This window comes from Oryctolagus cuniculus, chromosome 14 (assembly GCF_051225735.1).
Source record: "Oryctolagus cuniculus isolate XC-2025 breed Fujian yellow rabbit chromosome 14, ASM5122573v1, whole genome shotgun sequence".
NCBI classification, from domain to species: Eukaryota; Metazoa; Chordata; class Mammalia; order Lagomorpha; family Leporidae; genus Oryctolagus; species Oryctolagus cuniculus.
In genome coordinates this window covers 43131993-43159648 of record NC_142880.1, presented here as the reverse complement: position 1 = coordinate 43159648, position 27656 = coordinate 43131993, and the positions used below count along the sequence as shown (strand labels likewise).

At 39.7% G+C, this 27656-nt stretch overlaps 1 protein-coding gene across 3 annotated transcripts in view; it reads left to right on the top strand.

Annotated features, from left to right (window-relative positions):
- The window catches only part of DNAH5 (dynein axonemal heavy chain 5), a 319159-nt gene that overhangs the window by 93049 nt on the left and 198454 nt on the right, over positions 1 to 27656 (top strand). For all 3 annotated transcript variants that reach the window (XM_051853566.3, XM_089312625.1, XM_089312626.1), the window contains exons 10-17: positions 1101 to 1223; positions 2129 to 2344; positions 6763 to 6870; positions 12601 to 12686; positions 13151 to 13472; positions 14689 to 14895; positions 20121 to 20292; positions 25800 to 25945. In XM_051853566.3, the coding sequence (XP_051709526.3) occupies positions 1101 to 1223; positions 2129 to 2344; positions 6763 to 6870; positions 12601 to 12686; positions 13151 to 13472; positions 14689 to 14895; positions 20121 to 20292; positions 25800 to 25945 (1380 nt within the window). The remainder of the gene's footprint in view (positions 1 to 1100; positions 1224 to 2128; positions 2345 to 6762; positions 6871 to 12600; positions 12687 to 13150; positions 13473 to 14688; positions 14896 to 20120; positions 20293 to 25799; positions 25946 to 27656) is intronic.

The following is a 27656-nucleotide window of genomic DNA, read 5'->3' as shown; positions in this document are numbered from 1 at the left end:
GCATGATGGCCTGAAAAGATCATGGTGCTTATCAACCATGTGTGAAATGTTAGAGCAGGCAACCAAAGGAGGTCGAGGAAACTCTCATCAGCTCTTGGTTAGGGAAGTGCATGTTTTGGTTAGGACAATTCATCTTGAGTAAATGATGTGGTCCAAATTATTGATTTTCCATAGTGCTTTCAACTGTGTAACTTCACAAGTGATTTAATATTATTGTTTATTTTCATTTTATTTGAAAGGGAGATGGAGAGAGATAGAGACAGACAGACAGACATATCTTCCATCTATTGGTTTATTCAAGTTCTTGCAACAGTCCGGCTAGGCTAGGTCAGAGTCAGGAGCCCAAAACTCAATCCAGATTTCCCATGTGGATGGCAGGTACCCAAGTACTTGAGTCATCCATCACCAGCTGCCTTCCAGGGTGCACATTATCAAGAACCTAGATTAGAATTACAGAGGTTGAGACTTTAACCCAGGAACTTTAACACACACACACACACACACACACACACCATATAGCTATGCATACAAACATTTTACCTGCTGTGACAGAGGCTCACCTCCACAAACAATTTTATTTTATTTTATTTTTTATTTTTGACAGGCAGAGTGGACAGTGAGAGAGACAGAGAGAAAGGTCCTCCTTTACCATTGGTTCACCCCCCAATGGCCGCTGTGGCCGGCGCACTGCAGCCGGCGCACCTCGCTGATCTGAAGCCAGGAGCCAGGTGCTTCCTCCCAGTCTCCCATGTGGGTGCAGAGCCCAAGGACTTGGGTCATCCTCCACTGCACTCCCGGGCCACAGCAGGGAGCTGGACTGGAAGAGGAGCAACTGGGACAAAATCCGGTGCCCCGACAGGGACTAGAACCCCGTGTGCCTGCGCCGCAGGTGGAGGATTAGCCTATTGAGCCGCGGTGCCGGCCCACAAATGATTTTTGACGATAGCAAAGGGTCAGTGCTTAATCATAGTTTTTTATGGAAAAAATAAACCCAAAGCTTGTGTTCCCAAATGTTGAGCTCTGAGAGGTAGAAGAAGATTCTCACATTTATAATCCAGGCTGTTTTCTGCACTTAACATAATTTTTCTGGAAAATTCCAGGTGACAAATCAGATGATATCTGCATGCAAAGCCTACATTACCAACAATGGAACTGCTTCCATCTGGAACCAGCCGCAGGATATTGTGATGGAAAAAATATTATCTGCAATTACACTTAAGCAGGTAATGGATGTTTTATTTTTTTTATTTATTTTTTTTTTATTTTTGACAGGCAGAGTGGACAGTGAGAGAGAGAGAGACAGAGAGAAAGGTCTTCCTTTGCCGTTGGTTCACCCTCCAATGGCCGCCGCGGCCGGCGCGCTGCGGCCGGTGCACCGCGCTGATCCGATGGCAGGAGCCAGGAGCCAGGTGCTTTTCCTGGTCTCCCATGGGGTGCAGGGCCCAAGCACCTGGGCCATCCTCCACTGCACTCCCTGGCCACAGCAGAGGGCTGGCTTGGAAGAGGGACAACCGGGACAGAATCCGGCGCCCCGACTGGGACTAGAACCTGGTGTGCCGGCGCCGCTAGGCGGAGGATTAGCCTAGTGAGCCGCGGCGCCGGCCTAATGGATGTTTTATTTTTATGTTATTTTTGCTGATGCCATCTTAAATCATTAAGCAATTGTCTTACTATTGGTTACTAAAAATGCTGGTAATTTTTTAGTGGTAAGAAAATTGAGTGCTAATAAACCTCCTAGAAAGGTATTCACTTATTCTTTCTCGTTGGGGGCCTACCATATCCAGATAGTACGCTGAGTACTGGGGATACAAGAATGACCCAGGGAAGGGAGTTTTCTTCTCACACTTTATAAATGAATCTCAAGACAGACACAGAGTGGTTACCAAACATCATCAAGCATCAAGGTGGCAAAGCCACACCTTTGCACTACCTCATGAACAAACAAGAATTTGCTAGACTGGGGGATAGGAACAGATAATATTCCAGGCTGATGTATGAATATTTGCAAAGGCATGGAACTGTAAAATGTTGCAAATTCCATTCTAATTTTGCTGTTGTCACCTTCACTGAAGAAAGGTTGATACCTTTGTTAGGGGCCCTTTCTTATATTTTGGATTTTGATTTTCAGGAATACCAGCACTGCTTTCATAAGACAAAGCAGAAGCTTAAAGAAAACCCACATGAGAAGCAATTTGAATTTAGTGAGATGTATATTTTTGGAAAATTTGAAACTTTCCACCGACGTCTTGCCAAGATAATAGACATCCTCACAACTTTCAAGACCTATTCAGTCCTGCAAGATTCTAAGATTGAAGGGCTAGAAGATATGGTCACTAAATATCAGGTATTATGCTTTAAAACCGATTTGCTACTGTTACCTGTAACTGAACTTTAGAATTTTATACAAACAACCATATTTAGAATGGAATCCTGAGTCTATGATATGAAATTTGATCCTATGACATTTTTTAAATATTTATTTTATTTATTTGAAAGACAAAGTTAAGTTAAAGAGAGAGGTAGAAACAGAGAGAGAGGTCTTCCATCCGCTGACTCACTCCCCAGATGACCACAATGGCCGGAGCTGTGCCGATCTGAATCCAAGATCCAGGAGCTCTTCCAAGTCTTTCACGTGGGTGCAGGGGCCTAAAGATTTGGGCCATCTTCTACTGCTTTCCCAGGCCACAACAGAGTGCTGGATCAGAAGAGGAGCAGCCAGGACTAGAACCGGTGCCCATATGGGATGCTGGCACTTCAGGCCAGCGCTTTAACCCGCTGTACCAAAGTGCTGGCCCCTAATCCCATAGCCTTTTAACAGTAACTTAGATTTATTTGGGCAAAGTATAATGATGACAATATGTTCTTTTCAGGTGTGTGGTTTTAAGAATGACTTCTTTCAGTACACCAGCAGATTCATAGAACGACAAATGCCCTAAACATAATTCTGACCTCAAAATCAGCCCTTAAGGCATTCAGATCTGGCTTAAAAGCCCATGAGAGCATTTCAGGCATGGAAAAGCCAAGACACTGTGGCAAAAATGAACTATATGAAATATCTCTGTGATTGAGATCCCAGTGGAAAGAAGGGGCCATCAAAGAAGGAGGTACCTTTCTCAGAAGGGAGGAGAGAACTTCCACTTTGATTATGGCCTTGTCTAAATAAGGTCAGAGTTTGTGAACTCAGGAGGCTTCCGTAGCCTTAGCAGCTCATGACAAGAGCCTCGGGTGATTACTGACGTCATAAATAAGAGTGTCAATTGTTAAATCAACAACGGGAGTCATTGTGCATTTGCTCCCCATGTGGGAACCTCTGTCCTTAATATGTTGTACTATGAGAATTAACGGTAAAAGTAGTCTTCAAAGAGTACTTTATACTTTGTGTGTCTGTGTGGGTGCAAACTGTTGAAATCTTTACTTAGTATAGAGTTGATCTTCTGTATATAAAGATAATTAAAGTGAATATTAATGAAAAATGGGATGGGAGAGGGAGTAGGAGGTGGGATGGTTTGAGGGTGAGAGGGTGGGTATGGGGGGAAGAACTGCTATAATCCAAAAGTTGTACTTATTAAATTTATATTTATTAAATAAAAGCTTTATATATATAAGAGAATGACTTATCAATAGAGTAAAAATTAATCTCTATTAAGTAAAAGCATTTTTATTAGTTGTATAAGAAAAACATTCAAGTTATTATTTCATTTATTCCTGTAAATGTATTTAATGAAGAACATACTGTGTATCATGCACTACCTGATAGCAAGTTCTGAATGGCATTTGATGATCTCTGCCTTTAAGCTTTTTATTTGGACACAGATTTAAAAACAGCAGGTTTTTTTTGGCTCTGATTTTCCTAATTCCCTTGATTTTCCTTTGGTTTATTTTGTGAGGGTACCTCTGTGACTCATTTTACTTTGAAAGCGGGCATAGTGATGAAATAGCATTTTGAGGATTTAACAATGACAATTTATAAACAAAATGTGTTTTTAATTCTTTATATGGATGTCATCAAGATTTTTCTCATTTGGGACAGTGATAATGAAATTTTTTTTATGCTTGAATTTGATCACATAATTTTTGTACACTGATTTTTGTACTCTAGCAATTTAGGCAATTTAGAGAAAGTTCTCATTTCCTGAACTCTTGGGTTTTGGGAAAGAAAAAGAAAACATGTTTTCAAGGTGTGTTGTGTGTGAACAGCAAAGTGGATAAGCTGTACTTTGACGGGTTTTCAAGACAAAGAGGGACTTTGTCCATTTATTTTTCAGTTTGGAATCTAATGATTTTCTGTTTTTAATAAAAAATAGCATAGGAGCATATTTCAAAGTTTATTTTCAAATGAGAAGTTGAACTGAGTCTGAATAAATGCAGATAAGAAGTCTGTTCTAACCTGATAAAAATACTAGAATTGCTTTGAAAATTTAAAGTGTTGGTTAAAATGTTTATGCCAGAGGGTAGTGAGATAAACTGTAGAAGGTATGTGAAAGCCATAAAGTGAGGATTTCGTGTATTAGTGCCAATGTTAGTGGCTCTGAGTGTTGTCAACGGAATTGGACCTCATATTCTCTGCATGACTGTCAGGCCCTGCTTGCCCCATCCTGCTTGCTCCTCTCTCGTTTCCTCACTGTTATTCTGGACACAGGATAGGTTAAATTCAGTCTGTTTAGAGCATGCAGAGCCTTTTGTTTTCTTCTCCTGAAAGCTTCTATCTGTGGATTATCACATGGTTGTTTACTCTGTGGTTTCCAGATCTTGATTTAAATGTCCAAGCTTCTCAATGAAGTTTTCTTTGGCCCTGGTTCACCTCAGTCACTCCATGTCACCTTATCCATTTTATCGCTCTGTCATTATCACCTTCATTTGTTGTGACTTAACACATGTTCTGACTCCGTGTCCTCATCCAGGTCTGTGAGTCAGCTGAGAGCAGGGCCATCTGTTCTGTTCCTGCCTCTTCAGAGTTTATTGGCACATAATAGCTGTGCAGTAGGTATGTTTCAAGTGAATGGTTAAGCAGATTGAATTTGATTAGGTAGATTAAAGATCATGATTAATTATTTCATTTATTTAACTTAATCCTCTTAAGTGAATGTTATATCCTTTCACAAGGCAGTAGGAGTTATTCAGGAACCAAATCTTTTAAAATTAAAAAAATTAAAATATTTGAGAGAGAGAGAGAGAGATCAATCTCATCTACTGGTCACTCCCAGATTCCTGCAATGCTGGGGTTGAGCTGGTACCTGAAGCTGTGATCCAGAAATGCAGCTCAGGTCTCCCACTTGAGCGGCAGGAACTCTGCTACTTGAGCCATCACCCCTGCCTCCTGGGGTCTATTTAGCAGGAAGCTGGAGTTAGGAGATAGAGGTGGGTGTCTAACCAGTCACTCCTTTGTGGGATGTGGACATCTTTATTAGGCTAAATGCCTGCCCCCAAATATTTTTAATTACTACATAAAATGTGCAATGTAGCTTTTCTATACTTTTTAAAGACATTTTACATAAAACTGTGCATGTGTCTCTAAATCAGACTGCCTGTTATTATATCGAATGTATAGGTTGTTTAAGCAGTAAACTTGATTTAAGAAGTTAACGCAGTCTATAGATTTTTGTCTATTGAGAGATTTGATGTTTAAATGAAAATGACTTTGAGGCAGAGATTGTTGGAGGCCCAATATTCCTCATAAAAATTATATGCCTCTGTCAACAGTGTGGGCACCTGGGTTTGAGAATGGCTTAGTACTCGGTTAAGCATGATCACAGAGCATTAAATCTCATTATTCAGAGCAAACAAACTTCTGATAATAGTATTTTCAAGGAGATGAATAGCCTAATTTGTACTTCTGTAGTCACAGTCTGTAGCTATGCAGGGCAGAAGGAAGCAATTAATTCTGGAGTTTGTAAGTGGTTGATTGTGGTTTGACATTTTATTTAAGACATTTGAAGCTTGGAAGGTAGCTTGTTATCTGTAGACACAATAACAGCATTATTTCCTTCCTTCCCTATGTTCTATTAAAGCCTGTTGTTTTTTGCCTGAGATTAAAAAAATTTTATTTATTTATTTGAAAGTCAGAGTTATAGAGAGACAGGGAGAGAGAGAGAGAGAGAGAGAGAGAGAGAGAGAGAGAGAGAGAGATCTTCAGTCTGCTGGTTCATTCCCCAGATGGCTGCAATGTCTGGGGCTGGATGAGCCTGAAGCCAAGAGTGTCTTTCAGGTCTCCCACATGGGTATCAGGGTCCCAAGCACTTGTGCCATCTTCCACTGCATTTCTCAGTCCATTAGGGAGCTAGATGAGAAGTGGAGCAGCCAGGACATGAACTGTGCCCATATGGGACCTGGCGTTGCATGTGATGGCTTTACCTGCTATGCCACAATGCTGGCCCCAAGATTTAAACCTCTTAACAAAAATATTTTAGTGAATTGCAGTCTGGGTTTCTTTTTTTTTTTTTAAAGATTATTTCAGTTGTGATCACTAAGAAATTTTTAGAGAAAACATTTCTCCTAATAATTTTAAGATGTGGTTTTTATTTTATTCTTCAAAAATATATCAAACATGATGAAAATGCTTTCTAAATGATTTTTTTGGGTGCAGTATGGCAACATTACAGTGCCTGTAAAGTAATAAACACTGAGTAGTGTGAATAATTAGAGAAGTAATTCTTCATCTTTATTTTTATTTTGAGGGAGGAGTGATTTTATTGGTTCTGCCAAATTTAGGTAAGCAGTACAAGAATATTGAAATGTTGTCTTATTTCTTTTATAATATTTCAGGGCATTGTTGCAACTATAAAGAAAAAGGAATATAATTTCTTAGATCAGCGGAAAATGGATTTTGACCAGGATTATGAAGAATTTTGCAAGCAAATTGATGACCTTCATGTAAGTTGTATAATAAAACTTCCATTGACAGTCCTGTGTTTGTTTTTTTCTCATTGTGCAGTGTTGCTAGTCATTACCCATTCGTAAGGGATGGGCATCTTCACCAGGGAGGTGGCCGACAGCAACCTCGGCTTACATTTTGTGATTTCAGATGAATAATTGAGGGCTCTTTTTCATGGATTAAAGGGTCATAAATATAGCTTTGGATACTAATGTGTAATCACAGCCTTCTGCAGGTGTTCCATCTTAGTTCTTAGCAAGTTAACTTTCACCTTCTGTTGAAATGTTGTAGCATTGTTAGAATGGAGACCTTTGTTTCCCTTTGTTTTATTACTGTACAGCAATAACTATCATCGGAGATAGCCCAAGTACAGGGTGGAGGATGTCTGGTAAGGCCCAAAGGTTAGATTGCAGCTGGCTTTAGAAACTATGGTTCCAGGCCTGATTCAAGTGTGTACCCAGTTTGGCCTCAAGATCCCTTTCTCTGGCCTCCCTCTATTCCCTGCAGATCAGCCAGCCTGACTTTCAGAAGGAATTATAGTCAGTTATTCAATTCTCAGTTTAGGAGTGGTTCCTAGCATACTGAATGTGCTAATTCATTGAACAATCAGAAGAATCCTTTAAAGTGAGACTCTTAATCCTCATATTTTGCAGAGGAAGAAATGGGAGCATTATGATTTTTTGAAAGATTTTATTTATTTATTTGGAAGGCAGAATTACAGAGAGGCAGAGGCAGAGAGAGAGGTCTTCCATCTGCTTGTTCATTCCCCAAATGACCTCAGTGGCCAGAGCTGGGCTAATCTGAAGCGGGTTAATCCAAAGCCAGGAGCATGGAGCTTCTTCTGGGTCTCCCACATAGGTGCAGGGTCCCAAGACTTGCTTTTCCAGGCCATAGCAGAGAGCTAGATTGGAAGTGGAGCAGCTGGGACCCAAACCAGTGCCAATATGGGATGCTGCACTGCAGCTTTACCTGGTATGCCACAGTGCCAGCTCCCCTCCCTCACCTTTTTTTTTTTTTAAGATCATTATGATTTTTTATTTTTATTTTTTGACAGGCAGATTTAGACAGTGAGTGAGAGAGAGAGAAAAAGGTCTTCCTTTCCGTTGGTTCACCCCCTAAATGGGCGCTACGGCCTGCACGCTGTGGCTGGCACACTGCACTGATCTGAAGCCAGGAGCCAGGTGCTTCCTCCTGGTCTCCCATGGGGTGCCGGGCCCAAGCACTTGGGCCATCCTCCACTGCACTCCCGGGCCACAGCAGAGAGTTGGACTGGAAGAGGAGCAACCGGGACAGAATCCAGCGACCCAAACAGGACTAGAACCTGGTGTGCTGGCGCTGCAGGCGGAGGATTAGCCAAGTGAGCTGCAGAGCCGGCAAGATCGTTATGATTTTTAAATGACCATCCCCAAATCACAGACACAAGAGTGTGGATCCGTGGGGTGAAGCCCAGGCAGTCTGGTTTTCAAGTTCAAGTTTTTAGCCACTATGCTCTATGGCACATTTCATTTGATTGGAAGCTGTGATGCCTATAATAATGTAAGCAATTACACCTCTTTCTGGGGTTAACTCAGACCCAGGGACAATGGATCTTGATCTCTTTTTATTGGAACTTGATGGATGGTGGTAGATCTTGATTCTGTGTTCTATGGTCAAGTCCATTTGTTGAGTCTCCATCTGTGTTTCTTGGTGGTTTCTGATCACATTGTGTTTTTATGTGTGGAATGAAGATTGATGCCAAGCACTTTGAGGGCAGGGTTTTCTTCCTATTTGTTGGTAAGAAGGTGTGAATTAATTTTAATAAAACAAGCATTTATTGAACAGCAGTTATATAGTCACCTTCTATGCTCTGGATTATGAGTACAGAAATAAATCAAGCAGATTTATCCTTGAATTCATATGCAGAAGATGACAGTGACAGGACTGAAATGTAGATGTGTAGGTGGCACAGAAGGACAGATAGGGGCCATACTAATGAGTGAGATTCTGAAAGTAAAAATTCAAAGATAAAAAAGACCTAGTCCAAGTCCCCTAGAAACTTATGGGGAGTATAGGTCTGCAAAATATTAAGTAGATTCTGATCATTGCTACAACCTCTAAGAAGGATTGAAGCATGGAAAAGTAATACTGTATTTCTGCATGGCTAGGGCTAGTGAAGATTCGAGTGGGAAGAGTATTTTTTTAAAAAAATGTTTTCTATAATTTATATAAAGGAAATACATTTAATTATACCATTTTAAGAGCACAATAATACTTCTCACCCTACCTGCCCTCCCTTCCTCCTCCTCCTTTTTTTCTTTCTTTTTATTAAAAAATATTGTTTATTTATTTGGAAGGCAGGGTTACAGAGAGAGGGAGAGAGAGAGAAAGAGGGAGAGAGAGACAGAGAGAAAGAGAGAGAGGTAGATAGATAGATAGATAGATAGATATTGATTGAGAGAGCTTCCATCTGCTGGTTCATTCCCCAAATGTCCACAATGGCCAGGGCTGGGCCAGGCTGAAGCTGGAAGCCAGGAGCTTCATATGGGTCTTCTAAGTGGGACAGAAGCCCAAGTACTTGGACCATCTTCCCGTGCTTTCTTAGGCACATGATCAGAGAGCTGGATTGGAAGTGGAACAACCAGGACTTGAACTGGCACACATATGGGTTGCTGACACTGCAGGCAATGTCTTAACCTACTGTACCGCAGTGCTGACCCCTCTTTTTTATTTTTCTTTCAACTTTGACAATGACATATTTTCAATTTACTTTATAATCACAAGCTTAACCACCCACTAAATAAAGAATTCCACATGTAGTAGGTAGAAAAACCATTGTTCCTTAATAGTGGTGACAAAGGCTATAAACAGTAATAAAATCTCAGAATGTCAATTTTGCTTATATACATTATATTTTCTTTTGCTTATATACATTATATTTTCTTTCTTTCTATATTATTTTGTGATTAGTTACCACAAATCAGGTAAAAATGTGATAATTGTCTTTTTGGGAGAGGAGCATATACTTGATGTTCAAAAGATGTTCATGTTTTTAAGTAAAAGGAGTGGGACTGAATGAGGTGGGGGAGACCATGTTAGTCCTGTGCTCACTTCTCATTGTACTGAGAATATAATTTTATTGTTGTTCTGCAGCTCGGTTTCAAACCACTAATTATTGTTATTAGCTCCTATTTTCATTTACTTTTTAATTTTAAATCTAACGCTATTATGTCAAAGGGATCACATAAACAAGACTAGTGTCTACTAATACTAACTGATAGAATAAAAAGGGAGAGAACAATCCAACATGGGAAGCAGGATATACAGCAGGCTCAGAATGGCAGATGTCCTAAACAGCACTCTGGCCTCAGAATCAGCCCTTAAGGCATTTGGATCTGGCTGAAGAGCCCATGAGAGTATTTCAGGCATGGAAAGCCAAGACACTGTGGCCAAAAAAAAAAAAAATGACCTAAATGAAAGATCTCTGTGAGTGATATCCCAGCGGAAAGAACGGGCCATCAAAGAAGGAGGTACCTTTCTCTGAAGGGAGGAGAGAACTTCCACTTTGACTATGTCCTTGTTTAAATAAGATTGGAGTTGGTGAACTCAAGAGGCTTCCATAGCCTTGGCAGCTCATGACAAGAACCTTGGGTGATTACTGACGCCATAAATAAGAGTATCAATTGTTAAATCAACAACAGGAGTCACTGTGCGCTTACTCCTCATGTAGGATCTCTGTCCTTAATGTGTTGTACTATGTGAATTAACAGTATAACTAGTACTCAAACAGTACTTTATACTTTGTGTTTCTGTGTGGGTGCAAACTGTTGAAATCTTTATGTAGTATCTACTAAATTGATCTTCTGTATATAAAGATAATTGAAAATGAATCTTGATGATGAATGGGATGGGAGAGGGAGTGGGAGATGGGATGGTTGTTGGTGGGAGGGAGGTTATAGGGGGAAAGAGCCACTATAATCCAAAAGTTGTACTTTGGAAATTTATATTTATTAAATAAAAGTTAAAAAAAATAAATCTAACACTATTATTCATCTTACCTTCCATATAAAAAAATGACACACTTCTGTCCTTGGTTCACTGATACATTTTTCTTTGACTTTCTTTGTCCCTTTCTTCTTTTTTTCTTTTAACCAACTGTTCTACCCTCTCTCCATTCAATACTCATCTTCTCCCATGAATTCAGCTTTCATTTCTATAAAACTGGGGCAAACATAGTGATCTTCCTAAGACTCAGGGTGGACTAAGGAGGAGGTAAGTTTTTGAGACCAGGAAACTGTAACTCTGAAGGCTGAAGCGAAAGACTGAGGCCCACAGGAGCTTTGGATCAGGGTTGTGTCCAGGGCTCCACTGGACAAAACCTGGAATGTTATCCAGATTTGGAGTTCCTACAGGCAGGACCAGGCCACAGGGGCAGTGTGAGGGACCCTGGTGGGCTGTTGAATCCAGAAGCACTCTGATTCCAGGGGGAAAGTCAGGCACTATTTACTCACTGCCAAAGTGAGAGACCAAGTTAAAGGGAAATGCTTACCTGGAGTCCCTTTCAGACTTTTCTCATCTCTACCTTTTTTGGAATAATTTTAGGCATTCTGTTACTCTATTAATCTCCTTTCCTTTGTAGTTTTCAAAAAGAATTTTGAGGTTATCTTCTTTAGGAGTCACTTATATTTTTCCTATAGGAGTCTTGAGGCCCTGGGCTTTTGGGTTGCTTCTGGTTTTGCATTATTTTTCTGCTGGGTGCTACTGGTTTTACCTTTCCAGATACCTTTTGTGTTAATTTTTTGGGATACATGCCCCTCATATCATGTGTGGGATAAACTTGGACCCATTATCTAGAGGTGGCCTAGGTGCAGGATTTCAGCTGCTCTATGATAGGGGGTGAAATCATGCCCTGCCTCTGTGTTAATGCACTATCTATTGCTGTGTTGGCTACTGTGGCACAGCTGAGCAGATGTTAGACTTAGCAGATGCCTCACAAGGTTGTGGCCCTTGTCAGAGCAGTGTAGGTACCCTGTTCCAGGTTGGCTTTTCTCCAATTCATGATCTAGGCAGATGGCAAGCCTCATTGCAGCTTTCTGAACTTGAGAATAGTCATTCAGTCCCCTCTGCTTGCACTTGGCAGTGCTTCAAGGATCTTGGTTTTCTGTGGGATCTGTTGAGAGTGTTAGGGCCCTTCTGCTTCTCTCCCACATAGTGATGGAGCCCCAGTGCCTCACCCCCAGTCCCTGAGTTTGGTCCGATACTCATGGAGCCTGCCAGAGAGCCAACTCCCAATTATGTGCTACACAGTTATGGTATTTAGGAGGTAGGACTAGTGAGAAGTCCTTTGGTCATTGGAGGTGTCCCTTGGAAGGTAGTTCTTGCCAGAGGGTTATAAAAGTCTGAGTTTGGGCCTAACTCCTTTCTCTGCTTTCTGTCCCACGATGTGATCCTTCCTCTACACACATCCCCTCACAGAGAGAAGGCAGTGGGATCACCTGATCTTTGGACTTTGAACCTCTAGATCCATGGGCCAAAGGAATACTCTTTTTGTTATAAAGTTAGGCTACTCAGGTATTTTGTTATAGTAGTGACAGATTACTAAAACAGAGCTTTTATCTTTCTTTTAAGCTCATTAAATTTTGTCTCATTTTATATGTGTTTGTATACAATGGAAATCTATTCTGTCTTGCTTGTAAATAGGAAAGTCCCAGTGCCAATTCATTGTTCATAATCATATTTTAATTTATTTTTAGAATGAGTTACAGAAGTTCATGGATGTTACATTTGAAAAAATTCAAAACACAAATCAAGCTCTAAGTATGTTAAAGAAATTTGAAAGGTAAAAAATTTGAAATAATTTTTTAATTTCCATTTTCTAACATTAGGGTAATATAAACATAGTTTATATTTTGCTGTTATTATTGCTAATATTATTATTTCATGTTTTAGTGGAAAGAAAATCTCTTTTGACTATCTTGGTACCAAATCATAGTTTTCATGTTCTTCAAAGGAATAAGAAGATTAGTGCTCATTAAGATTAAGGATTTATGTTATTTCTTCACAGAGAGAATACTCCTAACTTTGAAGTGCCTGTAACTGCCTACAGTGATATTTCCTAATGTTTAAGTAATTTGAAATAATTCCTCCCAGGTTAATAGTTTTGCCTACATTTTAAGGATTGCTGCTATTTGTATTCTTTTACTTCCATAGAATAAACTATTAATATATGTTTTAAAATATTAAAAAAGAGATTATTAGACCTCTTCCCATTAATTCAGGTCTTTTACTTTTTTTTCCAATCAGATTGAACATACCTAATCTTGGTATTGATGACAAATACAGGCTAATCCTTGAGAACTATGGGACTGACATTGATATGATTTCAAAATTGTACACAAAGCAGAAATATGATCCTCCTCTGGCTCGAGACCAGCCTCCCATTGCTGGGAAGATTTTATGGGCCCGTCAGCTCTTCCACAGGATCGAGCAACCCATGCAGCTTTTCCAGCAGCACCCAAGTGTGCTGAAGACACCAGAAGCCAAGCCTATAATTCGCAGTTACAACAGGATGGCCAAGGTCCTCCTGGAATTTGAGGTCCTCTACCACAGGGCATGGCTTCAACAAGTGAGCCTCCTATTTTTTTCAGTGTTATTCCTATAGACAGTTGGATTTGTGGGTGTTTTCTCTTACTAGTTGAATCTGTGTAGCTATATGCCAGTGAAGTGAAAATAATGATAATCATAAGCCATGTAACAGAAACTCATTCTTATTTAATTTAGAAACTTTTGAGTGAGAAGATCCTATTTGTGTGTTCCTCTACTTTGTTGGTTAGGATTTCCTTATTTTTTTCAGTTCAGGAAGATCCTAAATGGGTCACTCAATACTAGTCTGTTAAACAGCCTTAAGTTTTCTTTGACTGTACTATTGGCTTATCAAAGGTGTTCTAGTACATAGCAGGGTGACTATATATGAAGTACTGTCTACTTTCTATTAAGAAAAAAACAGAAGAAGGAATTTTGAATGTTTTCACAACAAACAAATGTTTAAGGAGGTAGATACTCTGCTTTGAACATTTCACAGTATATACATGTACTGAAATATCACATAGTACTCCATAAATATGTACAAGGATATCTCAAAAAGTTCATGGAAGAATGAAATCAAAGATAAGCTTATTTTGGTGCAAAAAGTTTTGAAATCTATGCATAGAATGGTATACAAAATGTTCATGGAAAATGTGTATTGTGAAAAACTGCATGGATTTCGAAAAATTTTTTTGCACCACAATAAAGTTGTCTTTTGATTCCATTTTCCACAGACTTTTTGAAGTATTCTCTTAATTTTTTTGTGTATTTAAATTTTAAAGAGAGAAAGGAACATAACAGTAGCCAATAAAAAGCAAAGCAAATTATACCCTTTTAGTACATGTATTTCTTTGTAGATTGGCAGGAAATGATGTCTCCATAGCTGTATCCATTGTTTTTCTGGATAGCTGAAAACCAAGTTTAATAAGTTTTATGAAACTTTTCTTAGGGATATAATTTAGGAGGCATAAATGTGTCAAGGAGCTAGATGGGTTTTGAGAATTCACCACTATTGCAGTGCCCACTTACCTGTCAGGTGTGAGTCATGGCTGAAATGTTTTATCAAATTGACTCGGCAGTATCGCCACTAAGAACTTGGAGGATATTTTCTGAGTGTGAATTTAGAAGAGTAAGCAAGTGCACTGCCTTTAACTTAGTAAGAACATGTAAGAATTTTCCTTCTCAGGAAGGACTGAGCTGGATTCTCTGTATGTACTGGACTTTCTAACGGTGATAATGTTAATTCACTCCTACAGAGTGAAGCTGTTCACATAGTTCTTGAGGCTTCTTTGTTGGTGAAGGCTCCAGGCACAGGCGAATTGTTTGCAAACTTTGACCCTCAGATATTAGTCTTATTTCGAGAGACAGAGTGCATGTCCCAGATGGGTCTGGAAGTCTCACCCCTAGCAGCTGCCCTCTTCCAGAAACGGGATACCTACAAAAAGAATTTCAGTGACATGAAGGTGAGGTCCCTTTACTCTTTCCTTTCCTGGCCAATTCTAAAATGCATTTAAAACATGGTGGTATGTCCCATTGAAGGAACAGAAAGTCCCCCATGTGACTGGGGTAGAGTGTGTGAGGGGGCAGTTCAGATGCTTGTGTTGGCTGAGGCTAGACCATTCCGGATCATGTAAGCCAAAGTTAGAATTTGGGTTTAATTTTGAGTGTACTGGGAAACTATTGAAGGATTTTGAGCCGGAGAAAAAGGTGTGAGGTCTTTTACAATTAAATTGTTCTTGCTGTTGGGCTGAAATAGGAGTTTTAGGAGGACAAGTGTGTTGGTGGGAAGCCAGTGTGTGGGCAATTGTACTGGTTTCTGGTGGAGATAATGGTGACTTGAACAAGAAAGGAAGCAATGTTGATGGGAGAATTATTTATGTCGGTCAACAGGCCAATTATGGGAGAACTCAGGATAATTTCTGTGTTTTTGGTGTGAGCAGCTCAGTGGATTAAAATAGAGCCACCATGTATTGCTGTGCAGGTTTCATTCTGTGTAATTTGCATGATAATTTACAGTGGTCCTGATTGCAGGTTCCATTTATGGAGTTGGCAACAACTGGAACTAATTTATTTTTGGGGCAGGAGGCAATCAGTCACTCCCATCTTAAATATGAGGGAGCTTTTTAGAAATCTAAATCCAAATATATATGCCTGGAGTTAAGTGGCACAAAGCTGGGAATATACTTTTCAGAGTTATCAAAATATAGTTGCTGTTTACTGCCATAGTCCTAAGTGAGATCTCTTAGGGAGACAATAAAGAGAACAGAATAGTGGGCCATTGGGCCAAACACCAAGTTGCTCCAGTATTGAAACATCAGTTGGAATAGCACAGATACACAAATAAATTGGCTTTATAGGTGGGAAGAAATCAAGTGTCCAGGAAGCCAAAGGTAAGAAAAGCTGCAGGGAGAATGAGGGGTACCAGTGACAAAGGCTTCTGCTCAGAGTACGGGAAAGACAAGGTCAGAGAGGCAGCCATGGTATTGGCAATACGGAAACTGTTATTAAAATTTATAGTGGCTACCATCTGATGATGATGCCAAGGTCATGTGTATGCATAGTGTTTTACATTTTCAGCTTTTTCCCATTGTTTATTTCATTTTGTTCTTTCTACCATGTTAGGCAAATGGAATAGGATGCTGTTATTTTGTTTTATAGATGATAAATCTGTGGCCCAGAGAAGTTAAATGACTTAGCCAACGTCTTGTAGTTTATAAGAGCAGAATTAAGACCCCAACTCAGACTTCTGGTCCACTGTTTCCCACTGCTTTGTGGCATAGTAAAAAGTTAATATTGGCAGGGGACTGACATTCTTCAACTGTGGAATCATAAAATAATATCAGCATGTTGATGTTCCCTTTTGACTCTTCTTGCTTGTGAGGAAAATCACTAATCTATACATTTATAAGAAAATAATATTTTTTACTAACAAATCCTATTTATGAGACCATGTACTTACCAATGATAATTTTATCCAGAGAATAATTTCAAAACTCCACAAACTGTAGTGACTTAAAGCAAGATTTCTTATATCTTTTGATCTTGTGGGTAATGAATTTGAACAGCGCTTGGATAGGTGTTTCTTTTGTTCCATGTGGCTTCAACAAAGGTTGTTTAGTAGAGTTGAGCTGGCAGATGTTTGATCTGCTCGTCTGTACATGGCCTTCTGAATGGAGGTCTTAGGGTAGCAGAATTTCTTAGAAGGCAACTCGGGAGCAAGCGCTAACAGTGAACAAGGAGGAGCCTGAGATGTTGCACAGCATCACTTCTGTTGTTCCCTGTCAGGATCCATACGCCCATCCAGATTCTAGGGGAGGGTACATAGACACTACCCCATAAGGAAATACAAAGAATATTTTCAAGCCACCACCCTTATAAATGATAACTTGATCTAGGAAATTATCATCTAATTGAAATTTATATGTTGGAGATTGAAAGGTTTAAATGTTTCCATTCAACACGAGTAAGAGTAGATCTGTTGGCAGGTGTAGGGGACTATCTCAAGTTCTGCAGAGTAACTGTGCTTAATATTTAACAGATTTTCAGATTTGCCCAGATACACCAAAGTAGCTGAGAGTTGGTTTTATTCATCAAATTGTTGGAAAGTTGTTGAAACTAGAGTGTGGAGCTAGCATAGGCTAATAGTTATGACTTTAGATTTTAAAGTCAACTTGATCAGGATTTAAACCATTATCTTTGGGTAAATTACTGTCTAAGCCTTGCTTTCACATTTATAAAATGGACAAATAATACCTGCTGAGGTTAAAGGATTACAGGAGAGAAGTAGAAAGCCTCCTGGAGGTAGATTCTAAGAACTTCTTGCCAGAAAAAACAAGAGTTGGGTATTGCAAAATAGGCAAGCAAGTGGATACAATCTTTGGGAAATATATAAGGAGCTGCTAAAAGATCCATCAGATTTGTGCTTTTCTAAAGTGGCTGTCATGGAAATTGAAAGGGAATTAGAGGAACTGGAAAAGTATTATATGGAGAAAGGATTATATACCCTATTTGGGAATGTTGGGTTTAACAACATTCTCAAAGCCCCTAAGGACTTTTCATTTCCTTACTGCATGTTTTTCAGTTATTAATTATCAATTGTGACTGTTCTAGAGAGGAGGTATTATATATATAGTGTTTTTAAAACTTACCCATCCAGGAACTTTCTTCTCATAGAGTCTCAGGCCTAGTACTCCAAGGCAAAGACTTTCAGAAGCAGTGCCTTGATATTAAGGTAACACCAACAATTGTATCTTATTATACAACAGGTAAATTTCAATGGAGTACCAAAACCTATGAGTTTTAGATCATAAGTGCTCCTTCTGATAACAATTAATTGATTAACTGGAGAAATGTTGATTGATCATCTCCCATGTGCTACATACTGTTTCAGGCTCATTGAATGAAACAGGCCTAGAACTCAACATAGGTGTTCCTTGACTTATAGTGGGGGTTGCGTCATGATAAACTTAAGTTGAAAAGATCCTAACAGTGCAGTTAATACACCTAATTTATATCCTAGCTTACTCTAGCCTACTTTATGAGTGCTCAGAACACTTGCATAATCCACACTTGGGCAAAATCACTAAGCAGAAAGCCTAGTTTGTAATTCAATGTTGAATACCTCTTGAAATTTACTGAATACCTATCTAAAAAATGCTGACAACACAGTACGCAGCATAGTATTGTTTACCCTGTGATTGTTGGGCTAACTGGGAGCTGTAATTCACTGCCACCACCCAGGATTATGAGAATATTCTACACTTTCTAGACCAGAAAAACATGAAAATTCCAAATTCAAAGTAGTTTCTATTGAATGTATAATCTTTGTATCATTGTGAAATTAAAAATTATAATGTTTTTTTTTTTTAAATTTTTAAAATTTATTTGACAGGCAGAGTTAGACAGTGAGAGAGAGAGACAGAGAGAAAGGTCTTCCTTCTGTTGGTTCACTCCCCAAATGGCCGCTATGGCCGGCGCTGCGCCGATTCGAAGCCAGGAGCCAGGTGCTTCTTTCTGGTCTCCCATGTGGGTGCAGGGGCCCAAGCACTCAGGCCATCCTCCACTGCCCTCCTGGGCTACAGCAGAGAGCTGGACTGGAAGAGGAGCAGCCAGGAGTAGAACCTGGTGCCCATATGCGATGCCAGCGCCGCAGGTGGAGGATTAGCCAAGTGAGCCATGGTGCCGGCCCCATAATAAATTTTTGATTTTGTTCTAATTAAGTAAGGCAGAAAATAGGCAATGGCCATTTAAAATAGGTAAATTTAGTCTGTTGGATAGATGCTAGGGAAAAAAATAGAGCAGGACATAGAATGTGTAAGTGGCTTTTGGTGGTAGTTTATATCTTCTAATAGATTGTCAGAATAGGCCTAATTGAGAAGTTGGCATTTGAGTAACTGTTTGAAGGAAGTGCAAACGTCCTGAGGCTAGGGACCATGAATGAAGGAAGACAGTAGGTCAGGAACTAGTCAGAGCAGGTAATAGTGGTTGGAGATGAGATCAGTGAAATAATTGGGGATAAAGTTGGGTAGGTCTTTGTAGACCAAGGACCTACATAATCCTTAGTTATGAGGACAAGCAGGCCTAAATGAGATAAGAAGCCATCGAGCCCTGAAGTAGCCAAGTAGTGGCATGATAAGATTTAATATTATGAAAGGTTCACTCTTGCTGCTAAATTGAGTGTAGACAATAGGATGGGTGGGTAGAAGCAGGGAGACAAAAGTAGACCATTCTGATAAAGTAGATGAAAGTCAGTAATAGAAGCAGCAATGGATAAAGTAAGCAGGTCAGATACGGAATGCGTTTTGAATATGGAACAAACAGGGTATCCTGATGTATTGCATGTGGGAGTGAGAGAGAGGAGGCAAGGATGATTCTGAGTTTTGGCCTGTGGATTGGAAGGGTGGAGGTGCCCTCTGGTAGGTCAGAGAGTGCTATGAGCAAAGAAGGTTTTGGGAAAACAGCAAATTTTCAGTTTTGGACACGTGAAGTTTCAGATGTCTGTTCAGTATCCAAATGGAGTTACTGAGTAGTCTGTTGCCATATATGAATCTAGGCTTCAGGAGTGAGAACTTGGCTTGACATGCAAACTTGTCCACCTTTGGCATTTGGATGATACTTAAAGCCATGACACTTGATTAAATTAACACTGATTCCTGATTCTGTCTCTGAGTGCAATGAGTTTGCATCAAGATTTGGCCAATAATCCTTACAATGGGCTGAGGTAGACCTCTGGTGTGTGATTGGTGACTTGGTGCACAGGAGATGCCTGGTGGAATAGGATGCATATGGTTGTATGAATGAGCCCAGTGGTGCACAGGTGGAGGCATTCTTCCCTGACTTTCCTTAGCTTAAAAATGTACATTTTTTTCCCTTTTAGACTGCAAGAGGATGAGAAACTCTACTCTTAAATTCTTTATTGTTGTTTCTTTGAATTGATCTTTTTTTTGTTGAAAATCAGTTGACCATCTATGTATACATTTAAATTTCTGAAGTTCTTTTTCACATTCAGTTATGTTTTATTGAACCATCAGTTTGTACCTATGGAGAAATTCTGTGTTGTCTTTTCTTAATTTTTTACTCTCTCTACCTGACAAGTTCTTAGGACGCTATAGTTTTACTCATCCTTTATATAAAAATGATATTAAAAGTAAGAGATATTAAGTGATTATTTAGCCCCATTTAATTGCAGATGATGCTGGCTGAGTATAAGCGAGTAAAGTCAAAAATGCCTCGGACCATTGAGCAACTGATGGTCCCACACTTGGCTAAAGTGGATGAAGCTCTCCAGCCTGGTTTGACTGCCCTGACCTGGACATCCCTGAATATTGAGACGTATTTAGAAAATGCTTTTGCAAAGATCAGTAAGTTTGCCTAAAGGATTATTATTTCTCAGTTTTAAATGCTTGCTTCTTAGTACCTGTTGTATAATTTCTTACTGATACTTTGATATAAATAATGAAGAATGTTATTTTTAATCTGTTCCATAAGAAATTGAATTGAAGTATTATCAAAGTATACAAATTCAGTAATTTTCTGGAAGCATTAAGTATTTACTATTTAGTTTTATCTAAGTATATTAGTCACATATTTAATTCTCATTTTTAGACATTAAGATTTAAAGAATCTTTGGAATTATTCAGCTTTTTATACTAATTATGTTAGTATTTTTTTGCTAGCATGTTTTGAGATGCTGGCTTAAAAGATGTGGATTTGGACAGAGTAGAGGGCTGAACAGGGGGGTAAATGGGAAGTTTAAACAAACAAAAATTGTATTTAATGTGTTGTATAATACTCTTTCAAATATATGTATGGAAATATATTCTATAAAATATAATTTCCCAGAATACAGATGTACAGGTATGCTATAAAGAAGAGTCTAAGCTCAAATACATCTAGGAAACTCTGATACAGCAGTCAGGTAAGTTTCTTTTCTGGAAGATTTGAGAATCAGGGTTTTTCTTATATTTTTTTTGTATTACTCATACTTCATTCTGCAATAGTGAACTTACATATTTATAATTGTCTTAGCTTTGCGTAATTGTGCTCCTTCATTTCGTTATCTTCCAAACTCCATTCCTTCCCCTGCTATCATCTCATTTCTGGATTACCTCTTCTATGATCGCTTTTCTAGACACCACCTTTGATATCTTCTTTTATTCTCTCTCTGTCTCTCTCTCTGTGCTTGTGTGCCTGCTGAGGTAGTACCTAGTCTATAACCTAAATAGTTAAGAGCTGGTCTTACCAGTACATTTTCACTGTACCTCCAAAATAACTTGGTGCTCATAGTGTCGAGCTGTTTAGCTTACCAGCAAGAATTCTGAAGAAGTTCTGGGTTGATGGTAGGGAGTTGGGCAAGGAATGATGGTTGCCACCTCCACCATCTTGTTTTGCTTTACAGATTGGGAACTCAATTCAAAGACAAATTATATGGCCGGAGCCGCGGCTCACTAGGCTAATCCTCTGCCTGTGATGCCGGCATCCCGGGTTCTAGTCCCAGTTGGGGTGCCGGATTCTGTCCTGGTTGCTCCTCTTCCAGTCCAACTCTCTGCTGTGGCCTAGGAGTGCAGTGGAGGATGGCCCAAGTGCCTGGGCCCTGCACCTGCATGGGAGACCAGGAGGAAACACCTGTCTCCTGGCTTCGGATCAGCACAGCGTGCCAGCCACAATGCGCTGGCCGTAGCGGCCATTTGGGGGGTGAACCAACAGAAAAAGGAAGACCTTTCTCTCTGTCTCTCTTTCTCTCACTTTCTAACTCTGCCTGTCAAAAAAAAAAAAAAAAAAAAAAAGACAAATTATAAAGGGTTCTGGGATATGAATGAGTTGCATTTGTGGCTAATTACAGTTTGAAACCTGAATACTATGAAATCCATTATTAGCAGCATTTAGGGATATGGAGAAAAGTTTAGAAATAATCTTAAATAAGATTTTCAATATAAGGGCTGGAAAACTATGATCCCAAGATGTTAAATGGCTTCTGTTTCAGAGAAGTGGTGAGGATGAGTTTTAGGGCTTAGTTTCCTGTTCTCTCTCTTTCTCTTTTTTAAAGATTTATTTATTTATTTGAAAGGCAGAGTTACAGAGAGGAAGAGAGAGAGAGAGAGAGACAGAGAGATGTCTTCCATCTACTGGTTCACTCCCCAGATGTCTGTGATGGCTGGAGCTGCGCCGATCCGAAGCCAGGATCCAGGAGCTTCTTTCGGGTCTCCCACATCTCCCATATGAGATGCTGGCACTGCAAGCGGAGGCTTTACCTGCTATGCCACAGCGCTGGCCCCTCGGTCTCTCAATCAATCTTATTTCAGAAACGTATCTTCTACAACATGAGGAAATTGACTAAAATTCTCTAAGGAGGAGTCTATAAAATGTATAAAAAACTTTATAATGAGTTTTGATGAGAAAATCAGAACAGGTAACAAAGGTAGACTTTAGTAATGTTCTCCCTAGAGAGTATGATTACAGAATAATTTAGCTGTTTTAATAGAGCATTGGCTGGAAATAAGGAAATAATTTCTAATGAAATTCTTCTTAGTTCTCCCATTCTATTTTTGTTTTTCTTTTTATAATTAAAAGAAAGGGCCTAAAGTTGAACAAAAGTTAAGTTTCTTTGGAAGATAAGCAATGTTAAATCTTGGGCTCCTTGTTGGATTACTGAGCCAACTCTTCTATTTAGAGATGATTATTTGTGTGATGTATTTCAGAATCACTCTGCCCAATAATGTGCAGGACTTTTACAGACATGATTTTGTACAGTCTATGCACAAATGTTGTGTCAGTTCCATGCTGCTGTGACAAGTTGCCACAAATCTAGCAGCTTAAAATAATATAATTATGGAGGTCAGGAGTCCAAAATGAGTCTCATCAAGGTGTCAACAGGGATGGTTCCTCTGGATGCTCCAGAGACGAATCCTTTTTTTAAATTAATTTATTTGACAGGTAGAGTTATAGACAGTAAGAGAGAGGCAGAGAGAAAGGTCTTCCTTCTGTTGGTTCACTCCCCAAATGTTCACCACGGCTGACGCTGTGCTGATCCTAAGCCAGGAACCAGGTGCTTCTTCCTGGTCTCCCATGTGGGTGCAGGGGCCCAAACACTTGGGCCATCCTCCACTGTCTTCGCAGGCCACAGCAGAGAGCTGGACTGGAAGAGGAGCAACCGGGACTAGAACCCGGCATCCTTATGGGATGCCAGCACCATAGGCAGCGGAGGATTAACCAAGTGAGCCATGGTGCCGGCCCAGAATACTTTTCTTAATCTTAGTCTTTTCTGTTTTCCAGAGATTACCTGCATCTATTGGCTTATGGTCACTCCATCTTCAAAGCAAACAATAGAGCATCTTCACAATTTCGCTCTGCTACTCTGCCTCCATGGTCAACTTGTCTTCTATCTGACTCTGACCCTCTTATATCCCTCTTCTAAGGACCCTTATAACTACGTTGGTCCCATGGGATGATCCAGGACAATACTTACGTTCCAAGATCTTTAACTTGATCACATCTACAAAGTTCCTTTTGTCACACAACTAACATTCACAGGGAATTAGTATATGGACATCATTGTGGAACCATTTTTCAGCTTGCCACAAATGTTCTTGAAAATGCTTTGAAGAGTTCTAGCTAAGAATTTTGTTGAGCATACATGCTTGAATAAAATATTGGCTCTCCTTTAGTAGTGAATAAGATTGCCAGGCAGAACTCTTTGGTATATTGAGTATCTTCTTTCATAATTAGCATAGAAATAGTTGAAAGATTTTAGACTTTTATTCTTTAGTAAGTAAAGGTATTTATTTAAGGCAGTGTTTATGTCTTTGCTATATCATGAATATATAATATTGACTTTTCTATATTCAGTTTCAATTTAATTTCCAAAGAGAAAGTAGTACTAGAAAAATAGAGATTTTACTGTATGGTATATGTTTAAAAATGTATCATCCCTTAGAAGGGTACCCATTAGCCCTCATTCTTAAAATTTTTTATTTGTTTATTTATTTAGAGGCAATGACTAAAGCTGGGCCAGACTTAGAATAGGAACTTGGAACCCAATCCAGGTCTCGCACATGGGTATCAGGGACTCAGCTACTTGAGCCATCACCATTGCCTCCTGGAGTGTACATTAGCAGGAAACCAGAGTCAAAGGAGGAGCCAGGGCTTGAACTCAGGCACTCTGATATGGGATGTGGGCATCTTTTTTTTTTTAAAGTAATTTTTTAAAAGATTTATTTATTTATTTGAAAGTCAGAGTTACACAGAGAGAGAAGGAGAGGCAGAGAGAAGAGAAAGAGAGAGAGAGAGAGGTCTTCCATCCACTGGTTCATTCCCCAAATGGCTGCAATTGCTTCATACTGTCTTCCACAATGGCTATACAGTTTACACCCCTAACAACAATGTATTAAGGTACCCTTTCCCCCACACTCTCACCAGCATTGATTGTTTGTTGATTTCTGTATGAGAGCCATTCTAACTGGGATGAGGTGATTTGCATTTCCCTGATAGTTAGTGACTCCCAGCATTTTTTCATGTATCTTTTGGCCATCTGAATTTCATCCTTTGAAAAAAATGCCCATTCAAGTCCTTTGCTGATTTCTTAACTGGATTGTTTGTTTTGTTATTGTTGAGTTTCTTGAGCTCTTTATATGTTCTGGACATTAATCCCTTATCAGGTGCATAATTTGCAAATATTTTCTCCCATTCTGTTGGTTGCCTCTTCACCTTGTTGAGTGTTTCCTTTTCCATGCAGAAGCTCCTTAGCTTGATGTAATCCCATTTGTCTGTTTTTGCTTTTATTACCTGAACTTCTAGGTTTTTTCCAAGAAGTCTTTGCCCATGTCAATGTCTTGAGTGTTTCCTCAATGTTCTCCTCTAGTAATTTGATGGTACCCGGTCATAGATTTAGACCCTTGATTCATTTTTAGTTGATTTTTGTATAAGGAGGAAAGTAAGGGTTTATTTTGTAGTTTTGCATATGTAGATCCAATTTTCCCAGCACCATTTGTTGAAGAGTCAGGCAGCATCTTCACAGGAGACCAAGTACTTGACCACATCATTCCTATTTTTGATGAAAAATCATTGTTAGTTCTCCTCAGAGTTGATCTTTTCATTGTTGAAACTTGGCATTCAATATTACTTCTGTCCAACTTCAAAATGTATGTTATAAAAATAACAGTGGAAAAAAATAGGGAAATTATACTTTAATAATATTTGTTGAATAATTCCTGTAGAATAAGCATTGAATTAAATATTGGAAATGTAATGTAATGTAATGTAATGTAATGTAATGTAATGAATTCTAGAAGAAGGTGAGCTATATGGGTAGACAAGCTGGTAAGCACAATATGGCATGCCTGAGTAGACAACATGGAATATGCAGTGTAGCATACATGCATAGATTATATGATATACACGATGTGGCATGCCTGAGTAGACAACATGGTATATGCAATGTGGCACACATGAGTAGATTATATGATATATGCATGTGGTATGCTTGAGTAGACAACATGGTATACACAATGTGGCATGCATGAATAGATAATATGAGATGTGCTGGCCACCATGGCAGCACAAGAGTTGTGGGACTACTTGAATCCATGCAGATTTCCAGAAAGCCTTCTGCAAGACATGCATTTAAGCTAAGTCCTCAAGTACAAGTCAGACCTAGTCATACTAAAGCAGTTGGGAACCTGGTGAAAGAAGAAGTAACAACAAGGGATATGCAGATGTGGAACAGCAGTATGATGGTGGTGGTGGTGGGTAGGCATATGTAAACTGAAAAACTTTAATTCTGATTTTACCACTATTTTTTAAATCAAGTGTTGATGTTTTAAGAACAAAAAACTTTACCTAACTCCTGTATTCACTTTATTTTTTTCTGAAGAGGACCTGGAGTTGCTTCTTGACAGGGTCAATGACTTGATTGAGTTCCGCATTGATTCCGTTCTAGAGGAAATGAGTGGCACACCGCTGTGTCAGCTCCCCCAGGAGGAACCACTCACCTGTGAAGAATTTCTCCAAATGACAAAGGTTGTTAGCAGATTGATACTTTTTATTAAAACATTTGGGGGGCTTCATTATCCTATAAAGGATTTTTAAAAAAGATTTATTTATTTATTTGAAAGGCAGAGTTACAGGGAGAGAGAGAAAGAGAGAGAGAGAGAGAAAGAGAGAGAGAGAGACAGAGAGAGAGACAGAGAGATGGAGATCTTCATCTGCTGGGTCACTCCCCAAATGATCACCGTGGCTGGAGCTGGGCCAATCCGAAGCCAGGAGCTGGGAGCTTCTTCTGAGTCTCCCACTTGGGTGCAGGTGCTCAAGTACTTGGGCCATCTTCTGTTAGGTTCCCAGGCCATTAGCAGGGAGCTGCATTGGAAGAGGAGCAGCCGAGACTCCAATTGGCACCCATGTGGGTTGCTGATGCCACAAATGGTTGCTTTACTTGCTATGCTACAGTGCCAGCTCCAGGATTTTTTTTTCTTTGAAGAACAAATTAGATATTTTTTCTCTCCACTTGTGATTTCTGTATGATAGATGTGAGTCAAACACAGAACCTTCTGACAGTAATTTGGAATGAAGAGAAATACAGCTAAGCAGCCACAGGGAAATGACGAACAGATCAGTTTTTTCAGATCTGTGTGTGTGTGTGTGTGTGTGTGTGTGTGTGTATGTGAAATTTCTGTGGAGCACATTTTTGATTTTTCCACATTTTGTGAAGAGTAGAGCTATTTCACAGAAGAGTTCTGTGTTGATTGGGCCTCTTTAAGCATTTCTGTGGAGAAGTGTTTTCCAGACTGGTGTTCCGTGCCATAAAGATCTAGAACCATCTCTAGGATCTGTGTTCCAACTGCTTAAATATTCTACTTAGAGATTCACTACCCTTTATCATATTTTTTCTAAGATTTATTTATTTGAAGGTCAGGGTTATAGAGAGGCAGAGGCAGAGAGAGAGAGGGAGAGAGAGAGAAGGAGGGAGAGAGAGAGAGAAACAGAGGGAGAGGGAGAGGGAGAGGGAGATATGCCTGGAGCTGGGCCTATCTGAAGCCAACAGCCAGGAACTTCATTCAGGTCTCCCACCTGGGTGTAGGAGCCCAAGGACTTGGACCATCTTCCACTGCTTACCTAGGTGCATTAGCAGGGAGCTGGATCCAAAGTAGAGCAGCCAGGACTCGAACTGGCATTCGTATGGGATGTCATGCCACAGTGTTGGCCCTCCCTTTAACATATTAAAATAAAGGACTGTAGCTTTCTGTAGACCATTATTTACGAATGGGTCTCTTTCTTCCCTGTGCCAGGGTGGTGCTCCTGGAAGTGGTGCTCCATGCAGTGCCCCATTGGGAATAGTTACTTTAGCTTCATATGTAATATTCCTGGTGGGCATCCTGCTGATAAGAACTGTCCAATGATGATGTTTATGTCTTATGGAAGGGACCCCCAAGACTACCCCCTCTAGGAGGGTTCATGGAACTCAGCTCATAGTTGTATTGAAACTTATTACTGTGACACAGCCAGTGTTTAAGGAAAAATATAAGTGGAGTCTAGAAGAATCCCTCATCCACTCTCCTGAGAGCTCACATGGATCTCAGTTCCCTCCACCCCCCAGTGAAAAGGCAGCAATCTGCGAGCAAATGTCTGCCCAGGGAAGTCAGTTGAAGACTCTGTGCCAAGGCTTTTATTGGGTCTGCCACATGGGCATATTCTGCCTAGCGTGGACCAAAATCCCAGACTCCCAGAAAGAAAG